The sequence below is a fragment of the Prorops nasuta genome, unplaced genomic scaffold, assembly GCF_024137725.1.
Source record: "Prorops nasuta isolate Cenicafe-Biocafe unplaced genomic scaffold, Cenicafe_Pnas_1.2 PNAS00067, whole genome shotgun sequence".
Classification (NCBI taxonomy): domain Eukaryota; kingdom Metazoa; phylum Arthropoda; class Insecta; order Hymenoptera; family Bethylidae; genus Prorops; species Prorops nasuta.
The window spans coordinates 34738-62367 of NW_027116864.1; the positions used below are offsets into that span (position 1 = coordinate 34738).

The window sequence follows — 27630 nt, forward strand, 5'->3', positions numbered from 1 at the left end:
TCCGACAAAGCATCGCCTTCCGCGGCAGCATGCTTCGCGTAAATCTCGGAGGCCAGCTGTGCTTTACGACACATACGTAGTATCCGCAAGGATACACGCCCGAATCTCTTCGTCATTTCGCCCGATTCATGCTCCTGCAAAAGTCAACTACTGACTTTTCCCGCTGACGACTCTAGCCTCGACCTTTGAAAACCATTATCGCACCACCGCCCTTATTCTTATAAACGAGCTTACCACGATCGATTTTACTTTCTTAAGAAAGACAATTGTACGTTAAAAATCGTTAATTAAGTTAAAATTAATTTAAGTTTAGAAAAGATTTAAGTTTATAATGCAAAGGCGGCTTGCGAATGTGTGAGAACATGTTAAGAAGGAAATAAATCATTGCGTTACGTTAAGATTTGGTTATTTGAAGGTTCGTGTTAGGTTTATGGTTTGCCATAAGCCAATCAATGGTGACTGAGAGCCGAACATTGACAACTTACGGCTAGGGATTCTTCCTGAGGCTGCACTGTATATACCTTGGTAATTGAAGGTAGTGGTTATATGGAGAGACAGGTAATGACCTGAGTGGTAATCTCGAGCACAATTCTGTTACACATTTGTGGCCGTATTGGTTGAAGGCGCAGGGCACCACAAATCCTAAGCACGGAGGTGTCTTAGTCAGTAGACAATAATATGAATTATTATGATTGCAGTGTACACTAGAAGAAAATGTTAACAAGTTTTGGATAGACTATGCGAATCAATCCAAATTTGTAGGTAGCAGTTTAGTTTTAAGCGGATCTTTTTGTAAGGAAAGCATAGCGGAGTAAAATAAAATTTATCAGCAAATAAGTGAATTTGTTATGATCCACCACCCCCCACGAAATAAAATTTTACAACAATATAAATAGAGGCCGACAGTACTGCTATAATATTTGATAAAAACGCTTATTCAAGGGATAAACCGTCGATTTATAAGATTAAATGATGAAACTTATAATCGAAGGTAAAATTAAGCAAATCACTCGATGCTTTCTCTAATTACCTTATACGTAATGACATTCTGTTTTATTTTAAATTACTCTCGTTAAATTTTAGATTAAGTTACAATAATCTATCTTTCACCCTATTCGTTATGTTTGTAGTTTATTAAATGCCGATCCAAGTTTTTTGCACGGCGCAGTTAATTATAAAGCTTCGAACAGATTTTTGCAACAATATATTATTTTTCTCGTTTAAATTCCTATTTAATTAAGATGTATATTCATATATAGTTTTTACGCAAAATTTAATACTATAATTATATATAAACAGGAGTTTTCCCAATACACGTCAAATTTAAATGTATCTATCATAGTGGATACAATACTCATCGTCAGATACAACTTGAAATGTAATGATTTATCATTATACGTATCGTGTGTTTTTTTATGGAAAAATTTTGTTGTACCCTAGTAAAGCTTATCGTTATAATATAATTTTGATCATATTATTGTATTCCGTCACTTTTTACCTTTTTTTTTAATATCACGAAATAGAGTAGATTATTTTGAATTCGTAGCAGTTCCCGTAATATTCCATTCAGCATTGCAACAGAATACTTTAATATACGACTTTAACCAAACGCAAGATCTCATTTAAATTTCTTCACGGTATTTTATATAGGTCTTGGTATAAATCTGATAGAATAAATTTAGTAAGAGCAGTAAATATATTTGAAAAGTTTATCAGATCATTTATCATTATTTAATCTAAAATGAGATTCTATTTTATTTCAGATTGAGGATGCAATGCTGATGTTTGACAAACAGACCAACAGGCACAGAGGTAAGTCTTATTATCATTTTATAATTTTCTTTATATGTGCTAAATAGAACTATTACTTGCAACGCGTACAATTAATTCTAAATAGTAGAAATCAGCGCGGAACTGTATCATACGTATAAATCATAATGCAGGACGTATTTTGAACATTATAACTTTGCGCAATTAACCCATATTGGCAATACAGTTGAAAATATAGACGATACTGTACCGTGTTTGACGAGTCAATAATAGACACATTTTCCTGATTGTACGTAGCCGAGGTAATTGACGAGCTAGTTGAAACTGTAATTAGTAATTACGGTAATTTGTGTCATGGATGACGTCATAGTGAAATATTTCTAGAAATCCATACCCTAATTAATTTCAATAAGGCAAACGAAACTGGAAACATGCCAAAAATTAATAAAGAAATTCATTTGAATTGTACCGGCTTAAATTGTACTAAATATTATAGCTACATTTCGTGAACAAGAGTTATCTCTTTACGATTTAAGTTATTTGTTTACCTTATAGCAAGGGTATAACTATTGAACTGTCAGGGTACGGAAGAACACTACACATTGCTATGAAAAGCATTTACTCGAAAGGAGTAATATGTAGAATATTAGAAGAACGGTATCCCCAATAGCACAAATATCCTCGGGACATCCTTAGAACGCTCTGAGGATATCCACAAGTTCAATAAACATGCCGAAGAAGACCCTTGAATATCGCGTGCTGTCAGGGATATATAATGAATTCTCATTACTTTATACTGATCTATAGTTTTTTAAAGGGTTGAAGAATATTCCAACAGGCGCCCTCCGATTAATTAAGCACAAGTAGTAGGATTTCTGTTTGAAAGCTATATGCTCTCAGTGACTGTTGAAAAACATCAATCGAGTATGACAGAAAAATAAACATTGACGGTAAAAAAACTGAGAACGCGTATTCGGTCAGCCGAGTCATTTTGGGAGTAGATATAAAATACACCCTATGCGAAACGAGAATTTTAGTACTCTTCTTATCAGACGATGATTCTGCCTGTGGTTACCCATAAATTTGTAACATCTTTGGGCTTTAGTCAATCATGCCCCACGCATAACAATGCTTTATAGCGTCACAATATGACGTATTCTTTTTTTCACAAATATGAAAATAAAGAAAAGTCGTACTCGATCTTGAAGCCGTAATTACTCACATGCACACATTAAATCTTAATAATTAAGTTATCTTCCAGTCCGTCTTACATAAATATTCTATCTAATTACATCCGATACTTTGATTAAAGCCGAATTTATTTTCTGAGAAAATATAATGGACCATCGCAGATTTAAATGCACACACTGATAATTATAAAAATAATGTTATTTTCCTCTTATTTATTTTTCCTTTCTGCGAAACAATGTTTATGTTGAACGTTACTTATTGTAGGGAAACTCACTGAGCGTAAAGAAGGATTTTTTTTTTATAGAAATTTTATAGACTAGACGTACGTGCATGGTATATCGAAGTAATCAGACACTATTTCTTGATAGGTATCTGGAAAAAGGGTGAGCGGGATTAGAGACAAACAAGAAGGTAGATGGAGATACGCGATGAATGAAATATCAGCTCGACCGCGTAATATATGGAGCAAGTCGATTTTCTCTCCCTCGCGGCTCTCCCTCTTCCCCCTCGCCACTCATCCTCTTAGTATCTCGCTCGGCAAGAGGATGACAAGGACGCGAGACGGTGAGGGGCAAGGGGACTGTTCAAGCCCGTATCCATTCACGTCAGTGCTTGAATAGGGTCGATAATCGTTCGCGATCCGGGTCCCTGCCCGACCGATAATCGGAAGTCTTTCTATCTTTTTTATCGGCATTCGACATCTCTTTCTAACGTCTCCCTCAAACCTCCTATCTCGTCCCTTCGCGATGACTGCCAGGTCTCGGTGATAGATTCTAATATCGCTTATGAAAAATAGGGCCAAATGGGATATGAAAGCTGGCTCTCTTCAATGCCATAGAGGTTTACCTATCCCCTCGGATTCTCGTTTCGGCCATCTGACAGAATGGAAGAGAAGATGACGCTAGTGCGCAACTAAAACGCACAGATAGCAAAGGCTAATTGCAATATGCAAATGTTGTGCCTATATATTTATCAAATTTTATATATATATATATATATACACTATATGTATATGTTGCAACGTAAAAAAGCTATTTCAGAACAGACCAGAGTGGAAAAGTTAGATAAGTATAGACATTGAATGTAAAAGAATAGACTAAGTCTGAAATTTGATTCATTCTTATGTTTGATTGAAAATATAACATTTTACGATTTAAGTAAAATAAAAGAATCTTTTTAACGAAACACAAGTCAATCATTTTTTAAATCATACTTATAACCCTTTAAATTACATTAAAAGTAATTTTAAAGAGTGCTACAATACATATATATATATATATATATATACAAAAAAGGATATAATAAAGAGGGAAAGGGAAAGAAACTCTCAATTATTGATTCGGAAGGATGTAGTTTAACGAAACGGTGGATGGGGAAGGAGGAGAAATTTCTAAGCCGCGCGTAATCTCTCACACACTGACATTCAATACAATCTCTAGCCAACTAGTCAACGGAGTTCAAAACTTGAATTCTCCTCTCTCCCCATCAGACTCCACAACATGGAACTTCTCTTACAGTATCCGACTTCGTAAGGTTATACGTGTAGCTAGACTTTCAGCAAACGTACTTATGTTATCGTCGAAACATCAGACCCTTCGTTTAACGATACGTGTTAATTGAGATTATTATAGTAAAAAAAGCAGAGAGAAAGCGAAACAATATATATATATATAAATTTCAACGAGTTTCCTGCATAATTTTGTTGTATCTTTTCTAAAAAAGCAGTAAATTATCTTCTGTCTGTGTTTTTCTTAGAAAGTGGCACGAAATTAGGTTGAATCTGCAGAGCGGTTAAAAGACGCGAGAACAAGTGCGGATAGCGAATTAGAGAGAGAGAGAGAGAGAGAGAGAGAGAGAGAATTCAATCGATCATTGAAAGAGTTTTTGGTAGTTTAAAATTCCTGGGGGAGCTTGATGGTGCAGTGGAGGAAAAAAGAGTCCGTGGAGGACACTACGCTTGGCATTTCCGGACAATTTCGAGTCTCGATGGCTCCCGTAGCGAGCTATGATTTCCACGTGGATGGGCAACTGCAGCTGCAGCAAAGCGAGTCTAGGCTCTATGTGGTAGTGGAAGCGCGCGAATATAGCTTGCAGTGCGATTATCCAAGCTTCGCTGCCCAAAGGATTTTCCCTTTCGTGAGACCCCGTAAGGCAGGGATGGAGACCATGTACAACGGAAGTAAGAAACGCTTGGTGGATTCTCCTCTCGTCCACACCCACACGTGCACCACCCGCATTCTAAGCGCTTAAGCACACCTTCCGAATCAAATATACCATTGTACTAGTACCAGACATTTAATATTATGTACCTATAATACTTATACGATATATAGATAGCGTACATGCTATAAGACTTATTTCTTCAATCGTTCCTTATTACACCTCTACATATACGCAATATACACGAACATTTATATATCCGTATACATTTTACCTTTACCGAAGTGAGTGAAAAGAGAACTTGATATTCGTCAACCTGCTGATTTTTCAATAAAGACAAATTCCATGATGGAGCGTATACGGACACGCGTCAAAGAGACTGATTTCGATCAGTTATTGAATCCTGTACGCGCTCGCCTGCTTTCACAACGGATTACGCTGCCTGGAAACTGACAACGGTAAAAATATATCACCACTCGTTTCGATACTTTTTACCCGTCCATATAAATTTAATATACATATATATATATATATATATATATTTATATATCTATCGATACGCTCATTGTGTTACTTTTATAACGTATTTCTATCAGAAAAAGGACGACGCGAGACTATTGTATAGTACGTGTTATGTATAATTAATGTAAATGCAGGTTCTTGGAAAATATCTGCAGCGTGGGGCGATGATGTAAAACGGTCGAATTCTACCCTTTGTAGGTAAGATATAATTACTTGGTAAGGTAGTTTTCCTCCAGCCGGGGGAGAGAAGAGAAGTTGACAAAGTCCCGAGGGAAAGTTTGGTCCCTGGGGACGGAAGTGTTATGCTAGTTTGACGTAATCCCGATGGGATCGTCTTCGCGGCCTTTGCTGCCTGGACAAGTCGCTGCCGGTCGGTAAACCGTAATGTTCAACTTCGGTACGTATGCAGAGGGCTCGGGCCATTGCGCGATGCGGCTTGAGAATAGTTCCCGCCTATAAAGTTTCAGGACTGAAACCCAAATAGTTGGCGCACTCTGTCTGCTGCTCCGTTTCCTTTCTACGTGCGCCATACGCCTCTACATAAGCCAACTTCCAAGATCATGCTGCCTTACCGCTACGCTCCGCGAGTCAATGGGCACAGCAGTCGAGTGAAAGCTCCAGATTGATCCTCTTTTATTTCTAACGACCCCATACCAATCGCTTCTCTCTCATATGCCTTGTGTCTCACTCCACCTCTCGGACCCCCCCATACAATTATACCTTCAGGCCAAAACTTTCTTGGTCCTCTCTCTCCTCTCTCTCTCTCTCTCTCTCTCTCTCTCTCTCCCTGGCCATAACTCTTACATTCAAAAGTTAAAAATTTTTCTACCTTGATTCACGACGATACACGCTCGAGTCGATTGAATCTTTGATATACGAAGAGTTCTTATCTCTCAAATGGAAAATGTTGAGGTTAGCATTGAAACTGCCAATAACATTAACATTTATAGTTTAGGCGCGCATGCATAAATTTCAGAGGCTCGTATATGAAATGGTTCTGCTGCTAGCTGTTTGTAGGATTTTCCAAAGGCATATACCATAGTCGATAGAGAGTTTACTTAGAAGGTAGTATATGTAGGGTATAAAGTTAGTATTAGAAAGTTTGCGAAGCACCTGTCTCGACCGACAGGGCGTTTCGGTGTAACGTTAAATTTTTCAGTCGGTAGTAACGTATGAAAAAGTTAGGCGCGTAGCGTGCGCGCGATCTGGATAGGAGCCCTCGTAAAAATATCGTGTCTTTTATGAAAAATTCTTTATAGGAGGGAAGTTGTTTCCTCTCGGACGGGCTCTAGTCGAGCAGGAAAAATCGAAGCTTCGCTTTTTTCGGGAAGAGTGTAGCAATGCCAAGCGAGGAGAGGAGCTGCAGCCGGTAAGGGCGGTAAGCGCGCGCGTACGAGTATCCTGTGTATATGGGTATGGGGAGAGTTGGGCAAGGAGGAAGCGGGGGGTGGCCACCGTGCCGCGCCGCGCCGCGCCTTTCGCCCGTTACTGCAACTTTTGTAAACTCCTTCGAGGAACTCGTCGAGGTATGGCCTGGAAACTTCTCAACGATAAATGCTTCCGGGTAAAGGATGTTACGTAAGGGATCACATGCACAACTGTACGTACTCGCAGGAGCGAAACCTCCATCGAATTTTACCGAACGTGTGCCATCAGTCGCGGATTCAACTCGCAAGTCGCTTCTCTACCCTTGGACTCTCTCATCCAGGATTACCGGAATTGCTCGATTTATTCTTCCAATCGCAGTGGACCCTTGCGATGCTTCATCCACCTACACACACACACACACACACAAGCGCGCGCGACCCTCCCCTCCTCCAAAAACTTTCCGTTCCATCTTTTCTCCCGTAATCGCGCGCGCGTTATACTCTTTATATTCCATAGATTTTATCCTTCGGTCGAAGCACCCTTCGGACATTTTAACCCTCTCCCATCGAAATTTCAAACGGACACGACCAATCGTATATTATTATTATGTACATCTAGACCCATAAAACGTTCAATTTACCTTCTAACTCGATCCTACTCTCATATCCAGAGGCGCGCTAAAACTTTTGTATATATATGAATGTTATTTTACTATAGCCGCAAAAACGACGTTTCAATTTGCGCTTGGATGCGAGAGCGAGAACGAGAAGGTATTCGAAATAGCGCGCATATTCGACTCGCGTGAACCTATATATTTAAATTACAGTCCGGCCCTCCCATAAGTTTTGCCCCCGCGCTATCCCATGCTTGTTTCCAAACGCAAGATATTCTAATGTAACTGCTAAAATATTCTAACCTTATTCTAATTTCCCCACACGCTATGGTAAACTTGTCCATGGCGTATCCAATGGAGAAGGAGTTAAGTTTTGCCGATCCAATATCTACGATTCTCAGTGGAGGTATATATATAGCTACTCGTATCTGCAATTTCCTTTAAATCCGGATCTACCGGTGAATCATGGAGCCTTTATCATTGATAAAGCGCGATGCACCGCTACCACTAGCAAAACTTTTACGAATCCTCCCATGCAAAATGTAATCTCGACGTCCTTGTCATTGTTGTCGCTGTTGTTGGTCTCGGTAAAAAGGAATGCTGACACGAGTATAAGTTGTATAAGGAAATACGTTCTTTCCATACCATTATGGGGCATCGACACGCTCCAATTGTCACATGTGCTTGACGAGCCGTCTCTGCACTGGATACTCCAAACTATGAGAAGCTCGCCGCGCTCTCGGTTTTCCTCCTCGAATAAGAGCCATGCAGAGATTTTGAAATATTGAAACGCGAACGTCACGCCTCGTCCCTTCAACCCCCTCTCTCTTATTATACTCTCTCAACGCTACACCTATATATACGTATATATATATATATATATATATATACTTGGAATCATTCCACTGACTATTTTACAAACTGCAACGTACCTACCTACATTTGGCGCTCGATTGAATCTCTCCAGTACAGCACCTCCACGTACTTTCAAGATTTTCACGATTCTCCTTCATTGCGCTCGATGAAAATTCTCTCCTTTTTCTTTTAATACATCCTACATTTTTAAGAAGCCTCTGTATACGTGTGTGTGTGCGCGCGCCTTCTCTTCTCCCTGAGTGCTCGTACTAATAATAACCGGGCATAAATTAAATTTCTTTCGGCTGGTACTTTTAAAGAAAAATGAGTAAATGTAAGCAAGATAATCGGTGAAAGGAGGAGATTTTCGAGGCTACAATATCTATTTGTCAGAATCTTTTAATCTTCTTGAAAGACATGCTTCCCTAAAAATCTACCCAATCCTCTTTCTAGACGTTTCCGGACTAGTGTTTTTCTACTGCGGCTTTGCTTTGTTCCGCCTCGTCGTACACGAATGTAGCAATATAATCTCTTCCACTTTTCCGCCCTTTACTCCTCCCCTTCTCAGCTCCCTCTCTCTCTCTCTCTCTCTGTCTCTCCCGCGCGCGCGCGGGCTTTCTCCCCCAAGCTTTCCGTACACTCACCACGCTCTCGATCCTTCCGTGACGACCGCGCACACACGTACACATAATTGCTGTATCGCAATTTTATTCTGGAATCTGTTCCGTTTATCGAATAATCCACGATTTCGTAGACGTAAACGAGTTTCCCGTAATTCCAGGCCTCTTGCCAGCCTGAGTAGGTTTCATCGTCGGAGAGGAAAGAAAAGAGGAGGAAGAGGAAGAAAGTTTTTCGCGCGATTGAATTCGGTTGCCTATATGCTACAACCCAATGGCGAACCTGTCTCACGAATCTTTTTTATAGTATAACTGCGTGCAGTGCAGCTTCCCTTATCAAAGCTGCAGAACTCGAAGAAAAAAGAGATTTGGTGCGACGAATGAATTTCGACGAGAGAATGATGAAAGAGAAAAAGGGGGTTGCACGAGATAATGCGAAAAAGAATGCAGAAAAGTTAGACGACGACATATTTGTATATGTGTATATAGCTTAGTAGCGTTTTCAACTTTATTTAAATATATTTAAGTGATTGGTTTATTCTTCTAGGTGTCTGTATGCGTCGTTACTACTATTACCGTAATTTTCTTTATAGCACACTGGCTATTTGCAATGACTCATCCATACACTGGTTAATGTTATTTTAGTAAATGTAACCTTATCCTTTTAATGCTGGTGCTGCAACGGGCTTAATTCCTCGTCGGGATGTCCTTCTCGCTCTACCGTCATTTGCCAAGTGCTCCTCTTCGACTGTCATCGACGTCGACTTTAGACGTCACAGCTCTTGTGTGTGTGTGTGAGCTTCTTTCTTTCTCTCCATCTCCCTCTGCACAAGCCTTTTATACACTCTTCTATCACTAACTTCTTTACTTCCGTTGCACCCTTCGTGCTTGCGCCTTTCGACGTATTTCCTTTCCTTCTTACACTTTTCTCTGTTGTACAAGTACGCTTTATTATACTGTGTATAACCTCCCAGGCACGGTCATCCCAGAAACACACTTTTCCATTTGTATACGGTTATACAAATATCGTTTTTTTTAAATTATGTCGCCCCGTGTTCGATTTATCGCTATGTGCTAGGCGATAACCTTTCGTTCATGCCTGGACTTTGGCGAGTAACGGCCAAGGGGAAAAACCCTTTCACCCTGCGAGAGGGGGGATCGACATCGCCACCCCATTATACGTGCCGCGTATAAAAACTCTGAGCAAAAATTCGTACAAAGGTAAAAAACTGCTTGCAAGTTATTTAGATAACAAAATATTTATATCAAAGTATTACTAGATATTTATATAAATTATTTATAAGAATCCTTGAGAAAAATATTTGCAACTCTTTAGCAATTCGTATAGTAATTGTTATAGTAATATTGATTAAAAGCTATAGCTTTGCCAAGAAATTTTATTTCAATTATTAGACCATAAAGAATTGTTCAAAGAAAAGGAGAAATTTCAAAATTTAGTTACAATACGAATCTCTCTGGTGGTTCCTTTCTATACGTGTATAAATATAGACCAGAATCACTGAGGCTTTCATTAGTGAAAGGTACAGTTGAACAGAATTGGCAACCTTGACTCTAGACATTTTAGTCTACCATTCAACCCTCTACAATCTTCAATAGTCTGCACTTGCAAGCTTTGAATCGAGCTTTCCAGATATCCAATGAATCGATCCACCGGAAGAAGGTCCTACGGCAGTTCTCTATCGAGCTTCTTTGCTTCACCTGAAGCAATTCGCTGAATCGACCACGAGGTATAACCGCGAAGCAAATGGTGCACATCATTCACGGCGAAGATACTAAAATATTGACCGACAAATATTTCGCCAGCATATACTACACCATGATGGGCAAACGTAAACTTAACAGCTAAGCACTTATAATAAACATAAGTGCTATCATTAAGTTCACGTACCAGATCGTTTTCCTAAAATCCACTTTGCAAAGCCCAAATATCTCATCCGAGTATGTCAATTATTAGGATAAATAAATTGGATATGAAGCAAACATGATGAGATTTGGCTAAAAACCAAAGATTAATAATATACATATTATTGTTTAAGAAAATAAATCATAAACAGTAGGTTTCTAAATTCTCTATTGATAAAACTTACGTTTAAAAATAAACAGTTGCTAAATAATTCCGTTAAAAAGACGATTTTTGAGGGGATATGGCATGTGCATTATTCATGATAAGGCTGAAACTTTAAAGATGTAAACATCTCACATCGATGACGGATAATCAATCAAAAGACATGAGTCAGAATTTCAGTTTGTGCTTCTAAAGCACGACAAACTGCATAAGCGTAACCTCAAAGGGATGACACTGCTTTAGGAAAAACTCTAAATATTATGTTGTGTTAAAATAGCTTTTGTGTTCACTAGCAAAAGTCGGAAATGCGACAAGAAACTCAAAATTTTCACCTATTCCAAGGTTCATTAGATAAAGCATTGATTGGTTGGCTACGCGCGTAAAGTCTCACCATAACTCCTTAACGACTTTAGAAATGATCTTATATTTGGTTTATCACTACAATTTACGTAGTTTCTCGGCATAAAAATAAACTTTGTTAGACTTGTGAAATATTCTTCTGACGATTAAGATAATTAATCAATCTTATCTATCCGATGTATTCACCAGCTGATGCCAAATCTTCCAATTATGAATTGTCTGTCGCGAAACCGTCATTTTCCACTGATACCTCCTTATCGTGTCTCTTTACGCACGTTATATCCCCTTTATGAGATAGAGAGTTTATAAGACATTACTCGGAAGAGAACTGTTTCAAATTTAATGAGAAATAGGTCAAGAAAATATAGGAGATATCTTAAAAATCGAATGATTCCAGTTAAAGTTTTGAAGAAAGTATCAAGTAAGATTAGAGGTTTCGCTCTATACATTCTTTAAATTCAATAGCGCAATAAACATGGATATAGCATGATGCGGGTTTTTATACATATATGTATATACGGTAGCCCAGTTGTATTTGTGGAAAAAAAACTGTATTATTATTCGTTGACCTCATGGCCTGCAGTACGGAACTACGGAGGAGCCATATTATTCACATTGACTCGAGCTACCAGGTCATGTAGATGGAGAATTTGTAATGCGAAATGAATGGGGGAAAGTGCAGCACGGGATCTGTAGTAGCAATAACTCGGAGATTAAAACAGAATTAAAAAGTGTGCTGAATTCATATTTGTGTCAAGTAACAAGAGGGACAGGTTGCCATTTGTTGAGACCGAGGCTATACCGCAGCGAATAGAAAGAGAGCAACACGCGATACTCACCCGCGCACTCATCTTTCCTTCCAACGTTATTCTTTTCGCATTCGTATTCGCATCCCTATCGGTATCCCGATTTTTAACCCGACCATACGAGTTAGCGAGAGGAATTATTAGCAGAAACCACATCCATCCACTATATATATACGATATCCCTGCTAAATCTCTACTCTGCATGATTCGCGAAATGTCCAACCTGTAGATCTCTGCATAAAGTAACAATTAAAAACCTCAGACATAGCTACATATTACTTTATAATTCATTTATATGACGATTTTTCAATTTCTATACAATATCAACGAATATATATAGTACTGCATTTATTTAGACGATCAGCTTACCGCATTAAAAAATGTAACAAATGCTCGCTTTCTATAAGAGATATATATATGTATAATATATGTGCTCTTATTGGATAAACTTTTTAAGAGTGATTAAAGCAAGAAGATAGCTTCATTAAAAGTTGCACGCTTATCCTATTAATCGAAGGCGGCTTGGATTAGATTTTCGATTGCGGAACTGCTAGCTTAGAAAATAGCTGCTAAAGCAGCACCGCTGCTCGAAGATGGGATGCATTCCCGAGACAGGAAGTAGATCGATCACTCGTTCACCTCGTTTCAGCGCGATGACAACCTCCTGAGTAGTCTCGAGTAGTGCCTAACAGGTTCTGACGAGGCTTCGCCTCGATCGACGAGAGCAATATGCGATAGCTGTTCAATCATTCCTCGCTTAGAATACTCCATCCTGCGGAAGCGGATTTTCCAATACTCCCTGCTTTATGGTGTAATTGTGCTATGCCTGCACTCGATCCGGACTTTACCATAGTTTTTATATTTATAGCCGCTCTCTGCTATTTTCAAACGGAATTCACCTCGTGTATTACAGGTGAATTTAAGCTATTTAATGAAGTTAATCCTCTTTGTTACTGTCGAACTGTTATTTTCAAAACCGTACTGAAAATCGTTTGAAGCTTATTATCAGTAAACTTGTACATTGTACGCCCAGGTTGTTTAAAGCCGCTTCAAAAATTTCAATATTATAAATATATGTATATACAATGTATGTATACCTATAATATAATTTAATAGCCGGTGGTTTTTATTACAAATGGGGTAGACGTTAAATTTTTCAATGTAATCAAAGAGCTAGCGAAGAAAACCATTTAATCTGTAATAGGAAGAACTTTCTCCTTTCTACGATTTATTAAGATGAACTTTATTAAAGTACTGTTAGCTGTAGTACCTCGTATAATGATTTTTATCAGCTACATTTTAATTTTCATTCATCTTTAGTAAGATGAAACAGAAGTCGGGCAAACTCGTTTGGAATAATATTTGCTGTATAAAAGAGGGTATTGGGAGTGACAGCTGACTGTTCATTATTCCTGGATTACTAGACTGATGCGCAATAACAGGGTGGAGGAAGCAACAATGGGGACAAGAAAAAATACAATTTAGTGCATGTAGTCAACGTAAGAGCAGCGTCTCTTATTGGAAAAATCCAACTCTCAGCTGCTTCTAGGCTAAAATCTTTGTTTACTCTGTACAATTAATTTACGTATAAGTAGAATATGTAGGTATACAAGATGAAAATTTTAGCATGCAAATTGTCGTATATACTATTTTCCGATGTTTTATGAAAAATTTAATGAAAGAGATATAACTTTAAAGGATATGCAGAGATCAGTTAAGGTAATTGATATTTGAGGAAAGTAAGGAAAGAAAGAAAAAAGCTTTAGGCACGTAAAACTTAATTTTATTTTAAGCAAAAGTTATGTAGCCCTATACAATTAATTGACACGCATTTTAAGTACAGCCAATTGTGCGGTTCTTGAAATTAACGAAACACTTTAATTACACTCGATTCTACTTTATGGGTCTTGCTGGAAGCATAATACAAGGAACAGACGGACGGGAGTAGACGTTCTGGAATTACGAGCGTCGCTGGATGAACGTAACATCTGTGAAAATAGGTAATTTGTCGACGTTTCACTGCACTCATTAAATACCAGAAGCCTACGAGATTCGAACGAATTGGTCTCGAAGGGCCAGATATTAAATCCATAGAAGTACGTGCGTGCACCTGGCAAATGAAGTTAATTTCAACCTAGGTCCCACAGGAACAGCTCTAAAATCCAACAGCGTTCCCTTGCTATTCCCTAACCAATGCCAATGTATTAGCATCTTTCTTTTCACTCTGCTTGTCCATGTTAGAGTTTAATGACAATAAGATTTCATAACAAATTTTATTCTTGCATACTTCCACATGAAAATACCTTTACTTTTGCTCTATCTATCTCTTTAGAATCAATGGAAAATTAACCATTTAGACTCTGTAATCCATGAGAGAATGATTTATTATTATTTAATCTTTCTAGCTACATTAGTTTATCATAAATTATATTGATATACAGAGTACATCTTCACGTCATTATAATTACACATTTACCTTTTGTCGAGACATAATGATTCGTTTTAGCCTTGGTTGGTCGACATGAAATTCTTTAATCGGTATACAGCGGCGCGTCTGTCGATTATTACCATTCACACTGAAAAGGGTCGTTGATGTCGTTTTTGTGTGTGCGTGACTGGTACAATAGGCTATTGCGTGTATTCCGAAATAAATTGTCCATTTCACGACATAGATGAATGATCCTTCTTAAACAAATATCCTGTTTCTCGGCGAAGATTCGACATTTTCACACAACTTGATCTTTCATACGATTTGGTTCCTATACTTTCCGACATAAGTCAATGATATCAGGGCATGAATTTGTAATATTATAATGGGATTATACCGATATATACCCATTGTTAAAGAAATAATTACCATGGTATTTTTGCATGGCAATACGTGTTGCCCACTTTAAGGAAACATTTAGATAACGTTTATGATTTATAAATAAATGTAGATTTTCGCAAAAAGTTTTCAACCATACATATTTAAACGAAAGCAGAGTATAAACAAGTTTATTTATCTTGTGCATACGGTATATTTTATGCATACGAGCTTGCCCTTTTGCTTCTAACTTTTCTTTTATCGCACTTGAAGTTTCAGACTAGTCCGTGATCATTGTTTTTCTTTGCTCTTAAATCTCGTGTTGCCATGAGAAATACGAATAGATTTGATAGTTTCGAAGTACCGAGAAAACATGCATAAAGCTTTGCATAATTGTTTGTTGTTTCAATAAATTAATGCAGAAGCTATATTCGTAGCACAGGGAACTTGTCAATAAATATTTGCAAGATTTATTATAACATCTTCCACATCCTTTACACGAACTCAAATTTGTACGAAGCGTCGAAAATAAACTTGGGATATGTTGAAAAAGTGTTTCTCTACGAATTTTAGTTTATACTACTTGAAGATATGCTTTTAAAGACAACCGGATAATATAGCAGAGGAAATGAGATGAAATGAGTTTCTTCTATAAAAAATAGTATAAATATAAATCTAATAATAAATCGAATTACAATTATGTGTTAATACAAAACTTTGTAATTCTTTTTTGTATTTTAGGATAATTATACGTTAACGTTGTTTTACAAAAAGAAAAATATTTATAGTCTTTGACTCGTGCATAATAATTTGCTTTGCGAGTATCATTGAAGCACTTTGGTACGTCAATAGATCTTTGTCTTTGGGGGCCAATGAAAAAATTGTTTTATCGAAGGAGAAAAGAAGGGATGGAGTGGGTAGTACGAGAGTCAATGACACGCAATGAGTTTGAATTCAGGAAGCTGAATTTCATACATTCTCTCTCTCTCTCTCTCTCCCGTAAAAAGCGACATTGTTTGCGCAAAGGGAACTATTCTTGCTAAGCGAATGAAGCATGGTCGCGTCGGTTAAGAGTAAAACTTGACTACTCCAGAAAGAACTTTCGCTACGGTTACTGGGGTCGTAAATTCCAAGTGCATAATTCAACGAGTGAACGAGCTCCACGCATATCGGCTTTACGATCTTTAACGAACGTTATAGGATTTCTCATACTGCTAAATAAAAACCTTTTATTACTAAGAAAATCACATTGAGCTTCGTAACGACATGGTGCGCACACGAGAGATGTTGCCCCAGCTAAATCTTATCCCTCGAGATCCTCGGCTTACGTTTGCCAATTCACCAAATTAATCACCGACTGTCTAACTGGCCTTTCATGCAGATCTGCCAATCGTACGTATTAACGAATCGACAATGAATGCTTAATCGCAAAAATCAAGCAATTTGCCAATGCAAAAATAGAAGGTATACCCATATACCTATACATACACAGTGTAAAGAGAATAATGGTAATGTCACCTATATCGAATTGTCAAAAACAAAGGACATTAAACACACTCGATGCCCTCACGCACGTACGTTGATTTGCATAAAACTGATATAGGTAAGCTGCAAGGATATAATCCTCATAGTGGTCGGCTTCAAAATATCACACGCCACGTTCCACGCGGTACAATCCCATTTCTCCAATTTGCATATTAAATACATATTCTGCCTTCCTCCTACTAGGCTCATCGTTAAACATACACGCGCATTCAAAATTTCCCAAAAATCCAATATTTCTGTAAACGGGTGTTTTGCCAATAGCATAAATTTACTCCGTTTGTTCTACATTTTTTAATATTTATCATTCAAGTTGAAAGAAAATTGAACGGGTGGACGAGGGAACGCGTAACGATTCTTTTGATAATTTTCCCTCTCTTCAACATCGGTCGTCCAGCAATCCCTGATACAATATTGCAGCCAAGGAAACGTCTCGAAAGAGGTCAAGAAGATATTTTGCCCCTACAGTGGAGAACCGCTTACAAAGAAAATAAAGCTTCATTAAGACAATAAGCATTGAACATTTTGTAGAATCTAAATTAACGTTGAGCAAATTAACATTCCCGAAGCATTGCTACTCCCCAAGTACAGCGGTTTCCATTCGTATTTCAAATACAGCCACGGAAACCACGTTTACACGTTGACGTATAGAAGGTTGCGGCTATATTCCCGAAAGTCTGCACAAGAGGACTGGCTTTTCCTCCATTGAATTCACGGCCTTAATTATCCCGACTAATTAGGCAAATTAACTCAATTAACCCCTTAGCCGTTTGACCTGCGCGCATCTTCCGAGCCCCCTCGTAACTCCCGCATCATGCTGTTTGATTACCGACGATCGGCGGACTCCTCCTGCCACCCTGCCTGCCTATGCTTTTAGCTCGCACACGGCACAATACTGCTTAGTGCTCGACTCTGCATGCATGCTCATCCGCGGCTCTCACTCCTTCTCTCATATACTTCGCCACAAACCATTCGGAAAGCCTAGCTTTGAGCTTGGCTCACATTAATTTTCGCTCTTGTCGCGCGCGAACCCTCCTAAACATATATATATATATATATATAATATATATAGTCCTTCGGACGGCGCGGCACTGCCGCGTCACATTCGCGTTTAAATTAATTAATACTCGTGCCAGATGGCGAAGCTCCATCTTCCACCGACCAACACAATCCTTATACTCAAATTCAATTTGCCGCAATCATGTATTTCTTTATTATAATTTTTATTGTCCTTGGAAGAGTATCAATCTCGACACGAAGCAAATATATACATATATATATAGCATCGTTGACGAGAAGTCGATGGAGCTACACAAGTATATCTCGACAAAGAAATATCGTGCTTGTACAAAAATAATTCCATTGGATAAATATATTATGGCAATTACATCAGCGATATATTTCGTACATAACATAGTTTTGGAAATATAATACATTGCATGAACATGATTGGATCGATTATCGATATATCGTTTCCTCCAATGAGCGTTCTCACCGGATTCCTCTTCGTGGCTCGTCATATTTCCAGTAGATTATTTTTTTAGCCATATTCGAAACGTGTTCGTGGCCCATCTTCCAACCTATTCAGGACGATGCTTCACTGTCGCTCCCGTTATTAAAATTAAATTGCATTATTAACGCTTCGTGAACGATTTCCGACGGTTTGTACGGCAATTTGCGGACCAGAGCGTCCGTGGAAATTCGAAAAGGGATTACTTCCCCTAGATCCGGCCTCTGGATGCTCACGACTATCGCTTCTCTATGGAGCTGCTCTCCCCTCACCCTTTTAGCCTCCACCACACGTGGGTCAACGGATTTATACAATTAATTCTTTAATTTGTCGCGTTCACGTTGGATTTCGTCGGTAATAGGTTTTCATCGATCGCAATCAAGACATATATATATATATACTCTTCTCTTCTTTCCCTTCTAATTCTATTCGGTTAGTATGTAGGTAGTAGCTGCTACTATTATTTTTCAATCAACCCCCCCCCCCTCCCCGCCAACAACTCCTGACGTCCCCGAACTACCCGCGATAGTCTCTGATTACCCGTATGCGGTGTTACACGTTGAATATCTTTGTCTGCCTCTATATACCGATTGTTTTCTCTAATATGTAGACCTGTTCGCAAATGCTTGATGCTCCCGTTACTTTGTACTACCCGCATCACTTTGCCAACTTAATGTTCCAAAGTTAGGTATAATGTAAAATCAAAAACTTCCTCCTTTCTAAACTCGAAACTCCAGTAATTGCTATAATTTCAACGCTGAGAATTGTAATCCAATTTTTCCCTCTACTTAACCAAAAGTTCAAGTACAGATTTCTTCCACGTTTTTACCAATCTTACTACTACTTTTCGACTGATTTTTAAAACAGTGTCCAACGAACCAAACGCTTATTGATTAAAAAATTTCCAAAAATATATTTATGGGGTGCATTATGTCTCGTGCTTATATTTGTCCGACGATGAGTTAGTTACTCTGAAATAATTTCAAAGTTTGCCATCTCTGTAATAATAAATAAGAGGATCGATGTATGTAACATCCATAAAGCGTAAGACGATGTATAGGAATCCACAGTGGATATGTGTGAAAATCGAACCGCCATGCAGCTTATCCACGCTTTGACTTTTGCGCTATCAATTTACACGAGGCTTTACACCAAAGGGGCGGTATATATAGGTAGTAATGGCGGGAGTATCTGAAACGGAAGCACATCCGTGCTAATGTGACAAAGCTCGTTTACTAACGTCCAGCAGCGATTCAACCATCCGGTAAGTAACGCAAGCAGAAATTGTCTACAAAGCTCGCTCGGCCACTACAAATGTCACTCATTTAAGGATCTAATAACGCTATTAAATGACGCATTAGAATGTTATTGTGCTATACTTATGGCGATATATCTGCGTATATAAATATATACCTGCGCTCGGATCGCGGTAGGACAGAAGCGTTGAAAATGGGAGAAGAGGCTGCAACAGATGTGTCTGAGAGATAAGGAGCCAAGATTCGTTCAATTAACGGCAACAATTTGCCATGCCTTTGCGCAGAGTGAGCCAACTACTCTTGTCGTAACCTGGTTTTCTCGAGCACCGAGCTAGACAGATGTAGCCTAATGCAAGCGCTATAGTGGAACCAGAGGAGGACCCACGCCATTTTCCCCGCTACGGAAAACGCTTCGCTGATTCCAATCTATTCTCCCTGAACGTAGTCATCTCGCCAGATTATGTGCTTCTCAAGGGCTGAACGCGCGCGCGGGTTCTCTCTCTCTCTCTCTCTCGCTGAAATAGTAAAATAATAATAATAATAATGCTCTGACCGGAGCTCCATCTAGCATTAGCGATTCTTTGGACGAATAATGAAGGAATTTAAATATTTCTCTCGCCCTAACACCAACGCTGTATCGGCCTCCACCCCCCCCCCCCTCCCCCTCCCCCCCCCCCCCCGCTTCTTCCTCGATCGTCGCTCAGCTAACAACTCCTTTTCCTTTTTCTTTCCCTCAACCTTTTCTTCCCACTCCCCTCATCTCTTCCGCTCCTTTTACCCTCCCACTCCCCTTCCTTCGTCCTGTCCCCTCTTCTTTTTCAGTCTACTGTACCAGCGCGAGTTTCCAAGTCAATTACCGGATTCAGCCACCGTTCTTCGCTCCACAGCCGCATTATTAAAACAATTCGCCGATCCCCACCGACCCCACCCAACCCACCAACCAAGCTCGAGCATGGATTCTCCATGAAGCGAAACTCCTTCATTTAGCTTTTCCTTTTCGTGTTTTCTTATTACCATTGCGCCTGTACACATATACGCGCATGCAGCATATGTATATAGTATATACCTCTCGAGTCCCGTACATACGCCCTTGCCGAATCATAAGGCGATCACGTTGGAAGCCGCGATATGGACGAGGATTCTTCAAACAGCATTTTATATATTATTCGAATAGGCAAAGAAGTAGAATTCAGGAAAAGTAATCGATGATTTAATGTTTGGCCAAATTGAATTAGACGCTCGCATGATAATAGGTAGTATTGACGATACCAAGAAGGCTTATTGCGCAGCTATCGTAAATTCCTTACGGAATCGGCTCGTATGCTTTCAATCTTACCTTCGTAATTAATATTTCAATAGGAAATTCTTCAATAATTGATAGTTCTGCCTTTAAGCTTATCTATATACATTCTCTTCCGAAAGAGGGAAGACTTATCGACTTACGTGCTACCAATAGTAGAATCGGTTTTATCCTTTTATTTCACGGACCCCCTCCCTCTCCGCGTTACTCGCACATTATTCTTGAACCACGATATTTTAGTCATTTTTCACGTCAACGTTGAAACCTAGCATCTTTTATGCATATTTATATAATTTGCGCAGCTTTGGAAAATCATAACAGCGCTAGAAGACAAGAAAAGGAGCAAAGAATAATGGGGAACGGTAGAGGGATGCTCTTCTCTTTGGTACAATTAATGTGAACGTTTAGTTTTCTTCTCGTTGCGTGGCTAGCCGAACTCATTAGGGGAATGGAAAGAATTTCTTAATCAAAGGTTGGAACGGCTTAAATTACAACATAATAGATTACATCGTTCCAAAACTCCCGTCAGCTACGCAAACTACGTAAAAGTTTGCGCAAAATACATGATAGTCATTTAAAAGACGTTTTTAATCTTCTTACTTAATTTATGGGAAGATAATTACAGCGATACAATAAAGTCTAAATGCTCGGTGCTTAAGACTCTGCAATAAAATCCATACAATAATGTTGATTCATTAAATTTTTCATGTTCCGGCGAAAGCTTCGTCTTATTTTCTGCATAGATTTTCTTATTAGCAGTGGATGTTTACTATATAGCACATCTGCCGCTTATATTTCTTGCATCTAGCGCAGTCAATTGCGGAGCGTGTACGTGTTGCGTTAGCAACGTGTTGCACATGCAGCTTCAAATTACATGCACCTGTTATCGCACGCACGTTCGTAAATAACGTTAAACTTAAACTGCGTCTCTCTTCGCCTCGCGCGTCTTGATATCTCATACGCCTTTTCTGCTTGCATGTACGTAGCTAGTACCAGTATATGTTACGTTCATCCGCCAAAATTACTTCCTGTTAATCGACGCTATTAAATTGCCAGAAACTATATTTAAATTTATATCTCAAACTCCGCTAAATAAAGAAGCGTTCCAACTGTATATATATATTAATCGGAAAAGACTGTCGCATCATAAAATTATCGATATAATATGCTCCTCTCTGTATCTATATGTGACCATTGATATGCAGAGTGCATTATGCATGAATCGCTTAAACTAAAAGTCCTTGCGGGCTCTTGGCATTGGTTTTCTTTACTTGTCCACTTCATTCAAGATGAAACATTTTTATTAATTTTTAATACGATCGAAGCTTATCGTTATACCAATATTAGGTGAAAATGAAATGAACAAGCATATGCATAGATTGAGTGATTGATAGAGAATTTAAGTAGGAAGCGTAGAGAATAATAAAGTGGTGTATCGATTGTGGCGAATAGTAATCACTACAGAAATAACGCAGATTGCGAGCGACTAATCATATGCATTTCGTAATTACAGATATTCAATAGCAATAATTGTTAATAAACCTAATTGCAGCTTTGATCCGTAGTCAAGTTTAAATCAATTATTTATTAATGCCAGAGAGATTTATATTGATTAAAATAATACGTTTATCACCTCTTAGCGTGTATTATCACTATTTATAGCAATTAAATTTAGCATTCCCTCAAAATATCGAAATTCTAATTAAATTACTATTAGGGTTATTCGATAGGAAAGAGAAAACTTTTTTTCCAGCAGCAAAAGTAATAAACGAAGAATAAATAAGCTCTTGCAAGAAGGAAAGAGAAATTGTTAAAGGGTAAAGTAGTCGATGTGCGTATGTAATGTATAACGGATGTCAGGGAGTCGATGTGACGATGGCTGCTCAATCCCGAAGGGATTTGGCCAGTGAATTCAGCTACTTTGCCGGTCAGTTAAACGTGATCGATCGATCTGGCGTCATTGACTCGTATACGGCTGGAACGTAACATTAGGCATGCCGACACATTGGACAACTTCAGAATTTCGTGCTTCATCGTACAAGCTGATAGCAGATTTGACGAGGGCACCGTTAATGCGTTTCTCCCCTACGGATATATCTGATTAACTTTCAAATTTTATCTTATAAAAAACTGGCGATATAAAATATTGACGAATCCAAAGAAAAGCGATATTGTGCCAAAGGCTCGAGGCAGAAATATAACGCATGATAAATCAGGAAACTAAAATTGACAGCTTAATGGGAAATTATTAGTTAATGGGGAGTAAAGGCGTTACTGTCTTGGGGCTAGGTCGATATAGTCCCTATCTTTTCGCACGATTTAACGTTGCTGGTTAAATACTGGTTAGGGTGAGTCCTACCCCAAAGGATGAACTAGCGTATCTACCTTTGCCAGGGATGATCTCAATGCGGGGATTATTGTAACCTAACTGTGTGATGCAGGTGTAAAAATTACAAGGGTTTTGTTGCTGCTGCGTCGAACAGTATTTGTCCGTGCTATTACATTCATTGTGACGAACGGTGCTGATGCCAATGCCCATACGCAATTGTTGCTGATGTATAGATGCAACAATGTGGTTGCTGTTTCACTTGTTTACAAGCTCTACACAAGCGCACCATAGACCTCGTTCAGATCATCAGCGAGCCACCGGTCCAAGGATTACACCAATGTCGTCATAAACGTGCGATTCATCTTTCCCCTTGTATATGTGCACACAGTATTCGGTTCATATCCATAGATTTTCATGCAAAACCCAATCCTTCCCCATCGAAATACTGCACAAATCTTTCAACTTTTTACAGGTTAATAGTTTGCATCATTCATTATTTTAAAAACATTAATTTGTATTTCTGGGTGAAAATAATATTTACACGAGCCTCTTTTAATGGTTACGTGCATGTGATCAAAGTTTCTTGCGTTATCAGCAGGCCACGGGCTCTGGAAAAAAGTTTTACACCTGGAATATTAACGACGAGAGATTTTAGCGCGACAACTGTCTTAATAACTTTTAATTTATAGTTTTAAATATGGTACAGTTTACACAGTACACGTGCACGCACACATATATATTTAAAAATTTGTTAGCTCCTGTTTCTTCGCTTGGGTTCAGAAAACATTGACCTTAATCACTTGCCCATAACGATGACGGATTCTGCTGTCCAAATACATTTTACTTATTCATCCGTCAAGAAACTATTATGCTGTGAGAAGTAAAGAGAAAACAAGCATATTACGAATACAGTAAAAGTTTTCTAAATTGCAGTAATTTGGTGGAAGAAGTCAATACTTTCTGTACTTCTCATAGCTGATTTTTAAGAAATATCTTGTTCGCTGTGCGGAATGTATGAAGTATGCCCTATAACAACAACTGTTTGTTATTCAGAATTCATCATGTGTATTGAACGAACAATCTGTAGAAGCAACGAACAATGATAACCTTTCTGTCTGCTGTAATTTTTTTACTCAAGCCGCAGAATTCAAATAACGGCGTTTAACGAGGGATTTATACAGCACAATTTAAAATTCTTATCGATGCAAGAAAAGCCGAAGCATTGCAGGAATAACGCTGGAATCTTGTATAAAGCGTGCTGCGAAATCAACAATGCATCAATGGGAAGTTCTATCGAAGATTCTATATTGCAATTTTTATATTTATTTTTAAACAATATAAACTACATGCAAATACTTCTTCTCCAATATTTCCTCGTGAAAAATGATACGAGATAGAGATTCGATTAACTGTATATATGTAGTGTATGAAAATTTTATACAAGGGACTCGACTGTTGGAATAACTTGAAAATCACACTTCCGTCGTTTTTATCAGTCACAGTTTGGGTTATCTTAAGCTTAGCTACTTTCGTAGGGACGCTCGTTAAAGTATCGCTGATTCGCCCATATATGGTTACTAGCTTAAGCTATGCTCGTAACTACCATGGACATTACGAGGCTTCTGTATCCCTTTTACGGCCTTCGAAATAGCTCGTATCGACTCTTAGGTACATCATTAATATGCCAGAAAGCTGGCATTAAACCAGATTGCTCAGTATCATTTATAACAAAGTCATTAACAAAAACAAACACCAGTTTCTGCGTGCTATAAACTGTTATATCAAGTGCTTCGGTTTTGAAAAAATTATAGCAGCGTCTGAGTCGAACGGAAAAGAAATATCCTGATCAATGTGCTGCAGGTTACGCAAGCAAGTCTTTTCTTCATTTAAACATAAGATTCGATAGATTCCTAGTGTACGCGCAAGATGTATCGAAAATACAGCCTAGTTTCCCGTATGATCAGGGCCACAACAGTATGCTAATCTTGTCCTCTACTTGGTCGTCAGATCACATCACAGTTTCCTTGTGCTCGCTGTTTCTGTCGGACTGCTCTGCATCTACGGTGTAGCTTTCAGCAGTGATCTATGTTGCTCGACGATAGCCGTGTTGGTGCAACGCATCGAACCAGTGGATCAACTAAGGACGTTAATTACCACTACCAATCAACGAAGCCCCTCCCCCTCTCATACACCTACACCCAGTTACTCTATTACTCGCATTCACCGAACGTCCAAATATACACGCAATTGATTTTTTCAGCATACAAAATTGGCTATCGACAAATGAACGTATATATATATATATATAGAACAGGAGAGAACCTCCAATATCATTCCACCGTACTGCAGTTTCATTAAAATTATCAAGATAATAACCCGTTAGGTTAATATATGGAATTAAAAAATTCGCGTATGATTTATATCTAATGAAATAATCAGCTTATGGGATACAAGTGATAAATTATGCAATTACATATATGTGTGTAGAAAGTAGAAAGGTTTATGAAGGTTCTTGCATGTAATCAGGTCTGATGGCTCATAGAGCTTCCTGTATTTCGAGGAATTGAATGCGATTCAATTTCTAACTGGCCGACCTCCTAATGGAAGTCTAAAGTTATCGCGCATGGCCGTTATCCTATCACCACGCCCAAACTTTCGCCAATGACTTTCGAGTTTCATCGTTGGATTAGATTGGGCCAGGATGAGTAATTGGCGATTAATAACACGTTTCCTGATATAGGTATATGTAAGACGTACCCTATCGGCATTGTAATTAGTGCCCGTATGCTGGCTATGTACTTGAACCTTCTGGAGCGCTATCGCATCCATCACGTGCCACCTGGCGATTAATACGATGATGCTCTCAGATGCTTATCTAGGTTATCTTTATTATCAATAGCGCATTAGTCAAGTTTAATCATCCTCGCCATTCTGTGGCCATACTCATACACATCCGTAATACCCTGGCGGCACTGTATCAATTCTTGTGCCAAGCGTCATCATTCATTAGCCTTACACTGCCTAATCATTATAAATTGCCGCTAATATCTTCAGGAATCAACGGAAGTAACAAAAAAGGGTGATTTTTTTAAAAAATCCATTCGGATCCTTCCTTTTTTTTATCATCACTGCATGTCTTATTAATCTTGCCGATTTTAAACAAAAAATATTTCTATCGATTCTGTAAAATCACCGCATATCAATAAAATGCCTATACGAATTGAAAACGATGACTTTTCTGGTATTCCGAATAAAGTTTCTGCTCTCACCGTGCGTTACATAATTCGCGTAATTTATTATTTCGGTGTTTATATAACATTGTGTGACTGTTAGAAAAACCAGTAGGCCCCCCTTATTCTAAAACAATATATATATATATATATATATATATATCTCCACGATAGGTTCACACGGGCTGAATTTCAGTAGCTCCTCACTGCAAATCATTTCTTGACTTTGCATTAAAGTCATAAAACAGGGTTTAAATCGAGAGAAATAAAAGTTTAGGAGGTATTCGAAAATTCCAGCCCCAGTAGCTCTACAAAGGCTATTAAAGATTTATTACGGTGATGCATTGAAAGACTTCTATGGAAATCAATATTATCAACGGGTCCGAATCTATAGACCGTGGATTGGCGAGTTAGAATTAAAATCAATGATGAAAATTACAGTTACACGAAAAGAGCATTTGGTCGTCCACAATAGAGAGCCACGGCTTAAAGCTTAATCAATTAGCGATTATTTCTCGATTAATTTCCACGGTAATTGCAAGTCCTGAATTATAGGATGTAACGGTATCGTTCTATTTGAGCAGTGGGTTACAATTTTCTTGTGAATAAATAAAGCAAATTGGGAATTAAACAGTGATGAGGAAAGATTCACGAATTCCTTGATTCTGGGAAATTTTCAATTAACTTATTTGATCGAGGCAATCTTCTGAGAGAAAAATAATTTCCTTTCGATTGATCCACGGTTCCTTAAAAATTCTCTTGCCGATACTATGGGCCAAAAGGATTGAGACGTCCACGAGGCTTCCCTGCTCGTTCAGAATTTCTCGAAATTCCTACACAGTGCTTCGGTGGTAAAGATTAAAGACGACGTAACGCCAATAATGGAGTTAGCCCATAGAGTTCCTTCTCTAAGCCGGCTAAGCTAATATTGCATAATGCTTAGATACAATTACCAACAGATATCTTAATTCGTGCCCTACTCATTGTGTATCTCGTCCTCGCACAATACTTAAAATTCACACACCGAGACTAGCTCGAAGGTACTGTAATAGTCAAATATTAATCCAAAATACTTTTAGGCCCCCTTATTTCTTGGCACAATATACGAACTTACGTGTATGTTAAAAGTTTAAATCGTTTCAGCTAACATATGAATTATTTCCACAATGAGATCTATTATATATTTTCAGACTCAACGTAATCCTTCGCAAACAACGCCCTTTTTTTGCATGCTGTAACAGTACCTGCTAAAGTTTAGTTTTCGCGTATTCTATAACGCTATAATTGATCAATTATAATAACGTAGGGA

At 38.4% G+C, this 27630-nt stretch overlaps 1 protein-coding gene across 3 annotated transcripts in view; it reads left to right on the forward strand.

The window, feature by feature from the left end:
• Positions 1–1768: 1768 nt before the first annotated feature.
• The window catches only part of LOC136784726 (RNA-binding protein Musashi homolog Rbp6-like), a 79863-nt gene continuing 54001 nt past the window's right edge, over positions 1769–27630 (forward strand). For all 3 annotated transcript variants that reach the window (XM_066745599.1, XM_066745600.1, XM_066745601.1), the window contains exon 1: positions 1769–1812. In XM_066745599.1, the coding sequence (XP_066601696.1) occupies positions 1776–1812 (37 nt within the window). In that variant the 5' untranslated portion in view covers positions 1769–1775. The remainder of the gene's footprint in view (positions 1813–27630) is intronic.